This window comes from Cyprinus carpio, chromosome B8 (assembly GCF_018340385.1).
Source record: "Cyprinus carpio isolate SPL01 chromosome B8, ASM1834038v1, whole genome shotgun sequence".
NCBI lineage: Eukaryota > Metazoa > Chordata > Actinopteri > Cypriniformes > Cyprinidae > Cyprinus > Cyprinus carpio.
Window position 1 is genome coordinate 12,824,656 of NC_056604.1, and position 13,994 is coordinate 12,838,649.

At 34.5% G+C, this 13,994-nt stretch overlaps 1 protein-coding gene across 1 annotated transcript; it reads left to right on the forward strand.

The window, feature by feature from the left end:
• The first annotated feature begins 270 nt into the window (after window positions 1–270).
• On the forward strand, window positions 271–13,391 carry LOC109065409 (xeroderma pigmentosum, complementation group C). Its single transcript, XM_019082391.2, is given in 16 exon segments — window positions 271–289; window positions 424–527; window positions 4,450–4,707; window positions 4,834–4,942; window positions 5,108–5,192; window positions 6,593–6,750; window positions 7,196–7,316; window positions 8,524–8,616; window positions 8,709–9,473; window positions 10,077–10,150; window positions 10,152–10,235; window positions 10,911–10,992; window positions 11,111–11,242; window positions 11,343–11,512; window positions 12,503–12,596; window positions 12,796–13,391. Coding segments are annotated over 15 exon segments (2,625 nt in total). The 5' UTR covers window positions 271–289; window positions 424–430; the 3' UTR covers window positions 13,099–13,391.
• Window positions 13,392–13,994: the final 603 nt, after the last annotated feature.

Here is a 13,994-nt window from a genome sequence, read left to right on the forward strand (position 1 = left end):
ATAGTCAGAACTAGGCTATACATTATCGTTATCAACCTAAATATATAATATAATATAATATAATATAATATAATATAATATAATATAATATAATATAATATAATATAATATAATATAATATAATATAATATAATGATTATCACCTTGCTGCCGGCAAAATAAGTTTGTGCGACCACGCCTCCTAGCGTTTAAATCATCACATTACCCAGTCGACTCAGTAGTACAGGCGGATATGACGTATGTTCAGATATCCTGCAGGCAAAGTGCACGTTTTTCAGTGTTATGAAAGGTGGGAAGTGATTGTGTTGGGTAACAGTGGTCTTTAGGTTACATTACATAAGTTAACGTGTAATGCAGGTCTCTCTGTTCCTCTGAATACACCCGAGTTCATTTATCCTGAAACTATCCGCGATCTCTCAGCAGCAGCAGAATGGCAAAGAGAAAAGAGCCACAGCAGAAAACCGACACAAAGAAACCGAAGCAGATTGCAAAGAACAGACCAGCTTCCAAAACACGAAAAATCAAAGGTATCTATGCTGCAAAAAAATTACTTTGTCTGGCTGATGCTCAAACCTAGAGTCAAAACTAGTCGCTGAGTTAAAATACAGCTTTGCAGTTTTAAACAGTTAAATGAATGACCTGTAATAGTTAGAATGTAGCGCACAGTTGATGCAGACAGCTGCAGTGTGCAGGTGTGCAGATACTCGCTTGAGTTCTCTTGTGTAGCTTGTTATTAACTGGTGCACTTAAATGAAAACAGACCCTGTTCAGTTCAGTATGATATGAGTGTGTGTGGGCGTGCCCAGCGTACATATTTGGGATCATATTTGGGATCATATGTGTGATTTGGCCACTTTAGGGTGGATTTGAGTACTCTGACCCTTTGATCAAAAAATACAGAAAAAAAATGTAATATTGTGATATATTATGACCAATTTAAAATAATTGTTTTTAAATTTATTATACTTCAAATTATATTTATTTCTGTGATGCAAAGCTGAATTTTTAGGATCATTATCACATGATCCTTTAGAAATCATTCTAATATGATGATTCATTATCAAAGTTGGAAACAGTTCTGCTGCTTAATATTTTTTCAGAACATGTGAATGTGATACTTTTTTAGGATACTTTGATGAATAAAAAGTAAAAAAAAAAAAAAAGAAGCTATGTTTTTAAAATATAAATATTTTGTCATCACAATAGTACACTACTGGGTCAGTAATTTGGGGTCAGTATTTTTTTTTCTTTCTTTTTTTTTAAAATAAAATCAATACTTTTATTCAGCAAGGATGTGTTAAATTGATAAAAAGTGATAGTAAAGAAAATATATTATTAGAATATATATTATTAGAATTTTTATTTTTTATTTTTAATAAATGCAGTTCTTTTTAACCTTTTATTCATCAAATATATTAGACAGCAGAACTGTTTCCAACACTCATAATAAATCAGAATATTAGAATGATTTCTAAATGATCATGTGATAGACTGATGTTACATGTGACACTGAAGGCTGGAGTAATGATGCTGAAAATTCAGCTTTGCATCACAGGAATAAAGTTTTTTTTTTTAAGTATATTCAAATAGAAAACTATTATTTTAAGTTGTAATAATATTTCACAATATTACTGTTTTTTCTGTATTTTTGATCAAATAAATTGCAGGCTTGATGAGCAGAAGAGACCTTTCTTTCAAAAAACATTAAAAATAGTAATGTTTCCAAACTTTTGACCTTGTACTGTGTATATATAATATCTATTATTATATATATATATATAGATATATAGATATACTCATAACATGTCATTATTCTAAAGCCAAATGAAAAGTAAAAATTATTACATATTTTATATATCATATATTGTATAGCAGTGTTAATTTAATATCATGAGATACTATTTCAGTTTCTTAATTATTTTTGAATTGAATATAATGAATTATCACCTTGCTGCCGGCAAAATAAGTTTGTGCGACCACGCCTCCTAGCGTTTAAATCATCACATTACCCAGTCGACTCAGTAGTACAGGCGGATATGACGTATGTTCAGATATCCTGCAGGCAAAGTGCACGTTTTTCAGTGTTATGAAAGGTGGGAAGTTATTGTGTTGGGTAACAGTGGTCTTTAGGTTACATTACATAAGTTAACGTGTATGCAGGTCTCTCTGTTCCTCTGAATACACCCGAGTTCATTTATCCTGAAACTATCCGCGATCTCTCAGCAGCAGCAGAATGGCAAAGAGAGAAAAGAGCCACAGCAGAAAACCGACCACAAAGAAACCGAAGCAGATTGCAAAGAACAGAACAACCAGCTTCCAAAACACGAAAAATCAAAGGTATCTTATGCTGCAAAAAAATTACTTTGTCTGGCTGATGCTCAAACCTAGAGTCAAAAACTAGTCGCCCACTGAGTTAAAATACAGCTTTGCAGTTTTAAACAGTTAAAATGAATGACCTGTAATAGTTAGAATGTAGCGCACAGTTGATGCAGACAGCTGCAGTGTGCAGGTGTGCAGATACTCGCTTGAGTTCTCTTGTGTAGCTTGTTATTAACTGGTGCACTTAAATGAAAACAAGACTCAGTATGATATGAGTGTGTGTGGGCATGCCCAGCGTACATATTTGGGATCATATTTGGGATCATATGTGTGATTTGGCCACTTTAGGGTGGATTTGAGTACTCTGACCCTTTGATCAAAAATACAGAAAAAAAATGTAATATTGTGATATATTATTACAATTTAAAATAATTGTTTTTAAATTTATTATACTTCAAATTATAATTTATTTCTGTGATGCAAAGCTGAATTTTTAGGATCATTATCAGATGATCCTTTAGAAATCATTCTAATATGATGATTCATTATCAAAGTTGGCAAACAGTTCTGCTGCTTAATATTTTTTCAGAACATGTGATACTTTTTAGGATACTTTGATGAATAAAAAGTAAAAAAAAAAAAAAAAAGAAGCTATGTTTTTAAAATATAAATATTTTGTAATAACAATATACACTACTGGTCAGTAATTTGGGGTCAGTATTTTTTTTCTTTCTTTTTTTTAAAATAAAATCAATACTTTTATTCAGCAAGGATGTGTTAAATTGATAAAAAAGTGATAGTAAAGAAAATATATTATTAGAATATATATTATTAGAATTATTATTATTATTTTTTCTAATAAATGCAGTTCTTTTTAACCTTTTATTCATCAAATATATTAGACAGCAGAACTGTTTCCAACACTCATAATAAATCAGAATATTAGAATGATTTCTAAATGATCATGTGATAGACTGGATGTTACATGTGACACTGAAGACTGGAGTAGTAATGATGCTGAAAATTCAGCTTTGCATCACAGGAATAAATTATTTTTTTTAAAGTATATTCAAATAGAAAACTATTATTTTAAGTTGTAATAATATTTCACAATATTACTGTTTTTTCTGTATTTTTGTTCAAATAAATGCAGGCTTGATGAGCAGAAGAGACCTCTTTCAAAAACATTAAAAATAGTAATGTTTCCAAACTTTTGACCTGTACTGTGTATATATATATATATATATATATTATATATATATATATATATATATATATATACGCATAACATTTGTCATTATTCTAAAGCCAATGAAAATAAAAATATTACATATTTTATATATCATATATTGTATAGCAGTGTTCCTTTAATATCATGAGATACTATTTCAGTTTTTCTTAATATTTTGAATCAGTTTTTAATTTTAAACATCCATTTTCATTGTAATATTAGATACATTTTGTCTTTTTAAGTAGATGTAGTGGCTAGTAGTTTTAAACAAAAATGTATTTGTAGTTTTTATTATAGTTTCAGTTTTAGTTATTTTAGTACATCAAGTTAAACTTAATTAAACTGAGAAATATGGCCTTGCAATTAGCCAGGAGATATTTATATATATATGTTATATATAACTGTATATATATATATATATATATATATATATATATATAAATTTTATTTTTATTCCAGTCAATGTTTATATTATTTCAAGTAAATGTTTTGTTTTATGGCTTAGTTTTCGTTAACCATAACAATATAACAAATTAGATAAATATTATGTATGCATATATAATACTTTAATATTTTTATTTAATATTGTATATAAACATATATACTGATGTTATTCAATGTTTATGCTAATTATCTGCAAAAAGCAAAAGGTGCCAGCACATGATGCAATACATGTATAAATTATTCCTAACACTGCAAAGATGGGCAGATTATTTTCATTTTCCACAAAACTATATAGAGATTTATTTCATACTGTTAAAAAATGTCAATTGAATTTTTTTTTAATTTTTTTTTTAATAATGAGAGAGTAATTATTCTACATAAGTAAATGATCTGCTGTCTGCACTCTAGTACATCTTCATTATGCTGTGATCCATGACCTGTTTGTTTTGTTTCAGAAAATAGCATGGTGAACAAAAACAACCGCAAAAACTCCAGGGTGGCATCTCGTGCGTCCAGAAAGATCAGAGATTCCTCCGATGAGAGAACAAGCAAGTACTTCCAGGACAGTGAAGTGAAAACCGAAGAGCCAGAGGAAATGAGTGACCACAGTGAGGAGATGAGCCCCATGCTCAGTGAGCACTCATCACCATCAAAACAAGTCAAAGAAGACGAGGAAGAGAGTGAGGATGAAGAGGACTGGGAGGAAGTGGAAGGTACATAGTGTTTTTTGTGAATCATTAGAAATCAGACATGTGTTTAGATTGTATACGTTTATCACTCTATGCTGTCATGTCTTTTACACTGACGGTGTGACTGGTTTGAACTGTGTGCTTTCTCAGAAATGGCAGAACCGCTGGGTCCTGTGGACTCGACTGAACTAGAAGTTGTGTCAAAACCTGTGGAGATTGAGATCGAGACTCCAGACATGGTTCGCAAGAGGCAGAGGAAGTGAGTGTTTGTGATAGAGAGTTAACCGAGGGCCAGATTGCCAAGTGATGAAATTCTTTAATGTGGTAAATACCCACAAGATAGTTGCAGTCGCATTCATGAGAGGAGCGGTGATGATCAGACAGATAAAAAGGAAAATCGTAACACCATGACAACTGTTTCCAGGGAGAAAAGGAAAGCAGAGTTTGAAACCTACCTTCGTCGAATGATGAAACGATTTAACAAGGAACTGCTGGAGGATACCCACAAGGTGTGTGTGTTTCTGTTGTAGTTTTTATTTACAGCTAAATCAACTAAATATATACATATTAACGGGGCCCTATTATGCTTTTTTACAAAGTCTTGATTTTGTTTTGGGGGTGTACTAGAACAGGCTCTCATACTAGGTTGTTCGAAAAACATATTTTTTTTCACATATTTTACATTATTACAACACCTCTCTACTCAGTCTGGCATGAACGGCTGGAATAGTTCCTGTATCAAATGAAGGCCCGCCTTCTGGAATACGAGATGGGCTGTGATTGGTTAGCTGGTCCAGCGTGTGCTGTGATTGGTTAGCTGGGCCAGTGTGAGTTGTGATTGACAGCACTTGGCGCCTGGTCAGGAAATGTCCTGCCTCTCACCACAGCTGCCTGCTGTGAGCTTCAGTGTAAATATTGCATCAAAATCAAATCAATTTGAGTGTGATTTAAACCTGGATGATTGTAACCACTCTAACCTCTTCTGCCTTGGGAAAGCTAGCGTATCTCTGACAAAGTGATAACACTCATTGCCTTCTCTAGTGCAGCTCAACCAGGTCTCATCCCATTTGTCGATATTTGTGATATCACAAATCCCGGAAAATATGTGTTGTTGTCCAAACGAGTCGTTCGTTGTAGTTTTTGAAAAGTGATTTCCGTTAAATAAAATATCTCCTTTTGAAGTGGACTTTGAACTTTGAGCTTTGCAGATATTTTTATGCTCTAACAGCAACATTACAGACTAAATAAAGTTGAAAAAGTGAAAAAGCATAATAGCACCCCTTTAATATTCAAAGGTTTGGGGTCGGTAAAAGTTTTTAGAAGTCTTTTATGCTCACCAAGGTTTCATTTAATTGAATTTTGTGTGTGTGTGTGTGTGTGTGTGTGTGTGTGTATATATATATATATATATATATATATACACACACACACACAAATAACACTTTATTAAAACTTTTTTTTTTTTTTTTTTTTTTACAAATTATAAAATGTAATTTACTCCTTGATGGCAAAGCTGAATTTCAGTCTTCAGTGTCACATGATCCTTCACAAATTATTCCTTATAGGCATTCCTTATTATTTTGTTTAAAACAGCTGTGCTCTTTGATATTTTTTGAAAAAATGTGATACGTTTTCAGGATTATTTGATTAATAGATAGTTCAAAAGAACAAAATTTATTTGAAATAGATTTTTCGTCATGTAAAGTCTTTAGTGTCAATTTTTTTGAATAAAATTATGAATTTCTATAAAAAGGTCTTAGTGATACCAAACACTGAAATAATACAGTATAACAATATCTATTTGTGTTTATTGCAATAATATATAATATTCTTCAATCTTAGTTTTTTGGCCATATTTTATTGCTTGTATTGTACTGGTGTTTTATTTCTTATTTACTCTGTCAAACAGGTCCACCTTCTTTGCTTGTTGGCCGGCGGTTTATTCCGAAGCAGACTGTGTTGTGAGCCTGACCTGTTGGCTGTTGTTTTGTCAATACTGCCTGCCCACTTTACCACAGTTGCCACAAAACGCATAAACAGTGGCTTCCTGGAGGGGCTTCTCAAATGGTACGCCTGATTTGTCTTCTTGAATGTATCCCACTTGTTCTGTTAAAGAGATCTTCCACCCAAAAAAAAAAAATTCTGTCAATATTTACCTATCCTTATATTTTTCCAAAAGTATATGATATTTTTCTTCTGTGGAATATAAAAGAAGATATTATGAGAAATGTCTCGTTATATGTCAGTGAAATGGAAGTCAGTGGGTTTCAGTGTTGTTTGGTTACCAACGTTCTTCAAAATATCTTCTTTTGTGTTCCAAAGAAAAAAAGCATCTTACAGGTTCGGAACCATATGAGGGTGAGTATCGTGACGTTCACAATTTACACGCCACAAATATGTCTCAAAAGTCAACTATTCAATCAACTGTTCCTGTGCTATATGCAAATAGTATATTGATAATCTCTTTATTGTGTGTAAATTAAAAAAATTTTTGTGGTGTGACTCTACCCAGGTTTCAAATGACATTCACATTAAACCCTGCCTTACCTGAGGAGAAGGGGGTGGAGTTGAGCACGGTGCTGGAAAAGCGAATTGGCTGTTTATCAGCAAGGGACCATGAGGAGATGACCTATGTGAGGGAGATCTCACTTACTTTGACCTCATAGCAGATCACAAAGGCTGCATATATATAATATGTGAAATATTGTTACAATTTATTGCAATTTATTAACATTTGAAGTGGATGATCAAAAAAGTTAATCAAGACAAAGAATGCATTTTGGTTTTAGGACAACTTTGATGAAAGGTTTTGATCCACTTCAAATGCTGACTTATATATTTTAAGATGTAGTTTTTCAGGACTCTTTGATGAATAGAAAGTTCAAAAGAAACTTAAAGGGATACTGCACCCCAAAATGAAAATTTTGTCATTAATCACTTACCCCCATGTCGTTCCAAACCCGTAAAAGCTTCGTTCATCTTCGGAACACAATTTAAGATATTTTGGATGAAAACCAGGAGGCCTGTGACTGTCCCATAGACTGCCAAATAAATAACAGTGTCAAGGTCCATAAAAGGAATGAAAGTCGTCATCAGAATACTCCATCTGCCATCAGATGTGCAATCTGGGTTATATGAAGCTACCGGAATGAAGAAAACAAAAATAACTACTTTATTCAACAATTCCTTTGTCAACAGTCTCCTCTGAGTCTCTCCATATTACCGTATGCTGTGTATGCTCTTCTGTATCATCTGCGCCACAAGGATGCGCTGTTTTCTTTGCGCTGCATCCTTGTGGCGCAGATGATACAGAAGAGCATACACAGCATACAGTGATATGGAGAGACTCAGAGGAGACTGTTGACAAAGGAATTGTTGAATAAAGTCATTGTTTTTGTTTTCTTCGCTTACAAAAAGTGTTCCTGTCGCTTCATATAACCCAGATTGCACGTCTGATGGCAGATGGAGTATTCTGACGACGACTTTCATACCTTTTATGGACCTTGACACTGTTATTTACTTGGCAGTCTATGGGACAGTCACAGGCCTCCCGGTTTTCATCCAAAATATCTTAAATTGTGTTCCGAAGACGAATGAAGCTTTTACGGGTTTGGAACGTCATGGGGGTAAGTGATTACTGACAAAATTTTCATTTTAGGGTGGAGTATCCCTTTAAATAAAAAATTCCTCAACAGTCATTTTTAAACAATCTAATGCTCCATTGCTGAATAAAAGTATTTCTTTCTTTCAATAAAAATCTTACTGACCCCAAACTTTTGAATGGAAGTGTGATGTTTTTCAATTAACTTTGTTTCTGATCTGTGATATCACTTCCTGTAGCTCTTTTTAATGGTGTTACGGTCATTGCGACTCTTCTGTCGATTGGTTCTGTCACTGCAACCCCTTCCTCTGAAGCCACCACCTGCCAGCAAGGTGACTTTGGATTATTATTATATTACTTCTTCTTGTGTACCAATTCTTGCTTTGTATTTTTGGAATTAATGAGGAACATTTATATTTTTTATAAAAAAACAACACACACAAAAAGATCTCCACAAAAAAATAACACTCAGAAAACCAAAATATATCCCCTAAAAAAAAACCCACAACAACACCACAAAACTGCAGCAAAAAAAGAGGAAAGAGGTGGAAAGAGAAAGAAAAAGAAAGAGGAAGGAGGAGAGAAAGAGGCAGCAGGGGGACAGAAACCCAAAAACAGCAGAAGAAGAAGTGTAGCTTCAAAAGTGTCATACAAAGAAGTCAGCAGCGAGGAGGAGGAGGAGCAGAGTGAGGAAGACTTTCAACCAACCAATGAGGACGACAGTGAAGACTCTGACGGGGCCATGAAAGTATGCAGAAAGTCAAAGGTGAAAGGAAAGGGTCAGGCTCCTCGGAGGTCGAGCGAGGTCAAACTGGAGGAGGAAAGTGAAGAGGAAGAAGAGGAGGAAGAGGAAGAGAAACAGGTGAAGAAACAACGATGTAAAAGAAAGGAGGGGAAAGGGGTGGATGAGTGGTTGGAGGTTTATTTGGAGAGTACGGGGAAGTGGGTGTGTGTTGATGTGGATCAAGGTGTTGGCCAGCCGCAGCTCTGCTCCCATCAGGCGACTCAACCAATCACGTACGTGGTGGCCGTTGATGACGAAGGGTACCTGAAAGATCTTAGCAGCAGGTATGACCCCACGTGGCTGACATCATCACGCCGAAGACGGGTCGATTCAGAATGGTGGGAGGAGACTATGGAGCTCTACAAGTCTCCAGATGCTGAAAGAGGACAGAAGGAGGATCAGGAGGTTTGTGTGAATAACATACACTTACGCTTCTGTTCATAAGTTTGGAGTCAGAAATACTTTTATTCAGCAAGGACACATTAAATTGATCAAAAGTAGAAAAAAAGACATTGTCAGTGTCACAAAAATATAGATTTTTTTTTAGCTTTTTATTCATCAAAGTATCCTAAACAATATATCAAAGTTCTCACAAAAATTTTAATCCGCATGACTGTTTGATTGAATCCGCATGATTCATTGATAATAGTAAGAAATGTTTAGAGCACCAAATCAGTATGATAGAATGATTTCTGAAGGATCATGTGGCACTGAAGACTAGACTCTTGGCTGCTAAAAATTCAGCTTTGCCCTCACAGGAATAAATGACATTTTTAAACACATTGAAATTGAAAATAGTTATTTTAAATTGTAAATATATTTCACAGTATTACTGTTTTTACTGTATTTTTCAAATAAATATATATAATTTTAAATAAATCAAATCAATGCAGCCTTGGTGACCATAAGAGACGTCTTTCAGAAGATCTTACTGACCGTAAACTTTTGAATGGTGGTGTACACTAACACACGTGACGTGCATGACTCACCTGTGCTCCTCATCCACAGATGCAGGCAAAGTTATTGGACAAGCCTTTGCCGACATCCGTCTCAGAATACAAGAACCATCCGCTATATGCACTAAAGACACCTGCTAAAATATGAGGCCATCTACCCCTCAACAGCCGCTGTCCTGGGATACTGCAGAGGAGAGCCAGTCTATTCACGGTAAACTCTATATAGTTTGTAGGCTGCAAGTTGATATATGGCATCACAACATTATAATGTACAGCATGAAAGATGGATGAATACTCTTATGTAAATCTGCTTTAAAAAAACATATTTTTTGAATTAGAAAATATATTATTGCAGATAAATCACTAATTCTTTTCATGTTATGATCAAACACCAGTAAATGGCTGATGTTAAACTCTATTCCATTTTGTCTAAAGAAATTAAAAATAAAACATTCAAATCTAAAACTAAAACATTTTAAATGGTTTAAGTGAATTTAGGCATCACAATGCTATAATGCATGTATAAAAATGGATATTGAGCTAAAGGTTACATTTATCACTTAAATTATTTTTATTGTATGTATAAAGATTATCTAGGTCAGTGTTATTTTAGTATCATTTTATCAATATTTTGAATTATATTTTATTTTTATTGAACATTTTATATTTTGAGTTTCATTTACATTTTTATTTTATTTTAGTCTTTTTTGTTGCTGTTGTCATTTTTAATATTAATATACATCTTTATTTTATTTTTCAGTTTTAGTTGAAGTATTTTAGTACTTCAGTTCAAACTTATTAATTTCAGTTAGTTGCCAATCTGAGATGTTAGCACAAATACAAATACAGGCCATTTGTGTTTATGATGTTAATGATTTATTTTCAGAGACTGTGTGCACACACTCCATTCTAGAGATACCTGGCTGAAGGAAGCAAGAACCGTTCGACTAGGAGAGGAGCCATACAAGGTCTGTTCTGGTCATGATTTAACATGTTTTTTTCCTTTTTTCATGTGTATTTGACCTTTTTACAATAAATGACATGACTACTTTTTAAAGCTAATTTTTTAAAGCTAATGTCTGTCAGATGGTGCTTGGTTTTTCCAACCGTTCTCGTAAAGCCAGGATGATGTCCGAGCAGAAAGGTGTCAAAGATCTGCCTCTTTTTGGAGTCTGGCAAACTGAAGAGTATCAGCCTCCGATCGCCGTTGATGGCAAAGTGAGTTCAAATTATTTTCATGAAGTTAGTTAAAGTTAATAAACATATTTGCATTTTCCTGGAGTGCTGATCTGAATTTATAAGTGTTTGTATGTTTCAGGTACCCCGTAATGAGTTTGGGAACGTGTACATGTTTAAGTCATGCATGTTACCAGTAGGATGTGTTCACCTGCGTTTGCCAAATCTGCACAGAGTAGCTCGAAAACTGAACATAGACTGTGCTGCAGCAGTGACGGGTTTTGATTACCATTGTGGATTTGCACATGCAGTGTAAGTTTGAGTACCTTCATGTGTTTGGAATAACATGTCGTAACCTGGTGGAATACGATGAAAGCTATCTTTTTCCACATACACATTTTGTCCAGCCATGACTGTCACGTTCCACAGCAGTTTCAAATTCAGGCTTTGTTTACACGACAACGGTGTAGTCAAAAACTAGGGGTGCACGATAAATATCGGCCGATAATTAATGCGCATCTCGTCAGTAAAGCCGGTTCTCTAATCAGCGCTAAATTCCATCACATGCGTTCATTATCAGTGTGGATTTGCACAGCTTGTCAGTTAACAACGGCTCTGTGTAGTAACAGATGCTCTATGTGAAATCACGGCCAAAAACTCTGTATTACGTATGCCAGGCCAGTAGTTGGCGCTGTCACCTTGTTAGTAAACAGTACCTGTAAAGAAGTAACGATTATATGTTGTAAATGATGCATCTCTGCTGTTGGTTGTAATATTGGTGAAGTAAAACCACACTTTGCTGAAGAAGCGTTAGCAAACTCTTGAGCAGCAACAACAGTGCCATGTACTCTGCCATTGTTGTGTATAAATGTTTGTTCACACTTGCCTTTAAAGTCGACATGTAATGCGCATGTCTACATACCTAACACGTACTACACACGCACATGAGGTCACTGTTTTCAAAGATTCCTGTTTTGGTTGTTTACACGGAAACGACAACGGTGGCGTTTTCAAAAACTTGCACTTTGAAACCTTTTTTTCAAAAATATGCGTTTTCAGTCCCCAAAAAGCTGTTATCTGTTATGAACAGGCAAAACGCATAACAAGTTTACCGTTTTTGGCTGAAAATGTTGTGTTGTAGATGGCCCTTCAGTGTTTCTCATTCTGTAAGAAATGGCCAGTGCTTGTTCCATTAATTTCATACATGGTTAATAAAACAAGTATAATGTGCATAGTGTGCATATAAATGTATGAAGGTGTTTTCTGTAAAATCTGTAATTTAATTGGCTCAATATATTTCAGTAACGATGGCTATATTGTCTGTGAAGAACACCAAGAAATCCTGAAAGCAGCCTGGGAAAATGAGCAAGATATCCAGCAAAAGAAAGAACAAGAGGTGTGTGGATCTTTTGAAGTTCTTTCTTTGTAAATAATGTTGTCTTCCACAACAGCATCAAGATCTAAAACACTCTAGTGTTACAAAGATGTGTCAACTATAATTAACACTGAAGAAATATTTTGTCTAGGAAATAATACTTTTGATTTAGAGTGAAACGTTTGTGTTTTGTAAATATTATGGTTGAATATTTTAACAGAAACGTGAGAAGCGTGTGGTGGCTAACTGGACACTACTGGTCAAAGGCCTGTTGATAAAAGAGAGGCTGAAGCGTCGCTATGGGCAGCAGGGGCTGGCATCAGGGGCGGGGCTTAAGCAAGAAAAAGAAGGTCTGTCCTCAGATGAGGAAGAAGAGGGCGGGGCTCAGACAGCTCCACCCTCTCTGACTAGTTCATGGCCGCAGAACAGGCAAGAAGAACAAGAGGAAAAGATCGTAAGGCGTGTAACTAAACGAGAGAAACGTGGAGAGCAGAAACATCTCTTCCCTTTTGAAAAAGTTTGACTAAATCGGCCCCTATATTATTTCACATTTCTTATCCTCCTTTTAAATGTTTTTCTGCATTTATAAGCATATATTGTCTGTGTATCTATTAGATCAACATCACTGTACCCAACATTCTATAACTGCAATAGCTGCATATGCAGGGAATTTTGAAAATGTCAACCATGTTTGTTTCATTATCTTTTCAGACTGTACATTTGTTTTTTGTATCAAAATAGATTTTTTTATAGAACGTGCTATTGAAAAAAAAACAAAAAAAAAAAAACATGCAAATAAACAATTGGTATGTTGGAGTTTTTGTGTCTGTGAACTATGAGTTCCAAAAAGTCTTTCACTCTTTGTAAGTGGCACCTGGAGTTCTGGTCGTGCACAGAAAAGTACTTTTGGCTATTAATTGCAAAACAGCAGCACATCATTTAAAGTTGCAATGAAAGAGAAAGAACAACAGATCTTCTCATCCAAATTGTGATGTACATCAGGGTGTAATGGGTTGGTTGGGGATCTATCCAGTAATTGTTGATTGGATTTTGTATCACTCACAGAAGATCTAAAACATGCATTTACAAAAAAAAAAAAAAAAAGGTTTTAAAAATGCCAAAAAAACAAAAAACAAACAAGCATATTACTCCCCACATACACATCCTACTGAAACAGGAAGTTTGAGTAAATTCATTGTAGCACACATGCTACTTTTACTTTTTCTGACTAAGATATTACAGAAAGAGTACTGTATTGAATTATATCTTTGAGCAGCTCATATTAAAGAGCGCATCCCTTGTTTGTATATTAAAAAGCTTCTAGGCTTTAATCATAGCAAAGAATCTCCATATTCAAATATGCGTGGTGCACATCCAATAGGCACTTTGACTTTATATACATATATGTGCTAAAAGTTA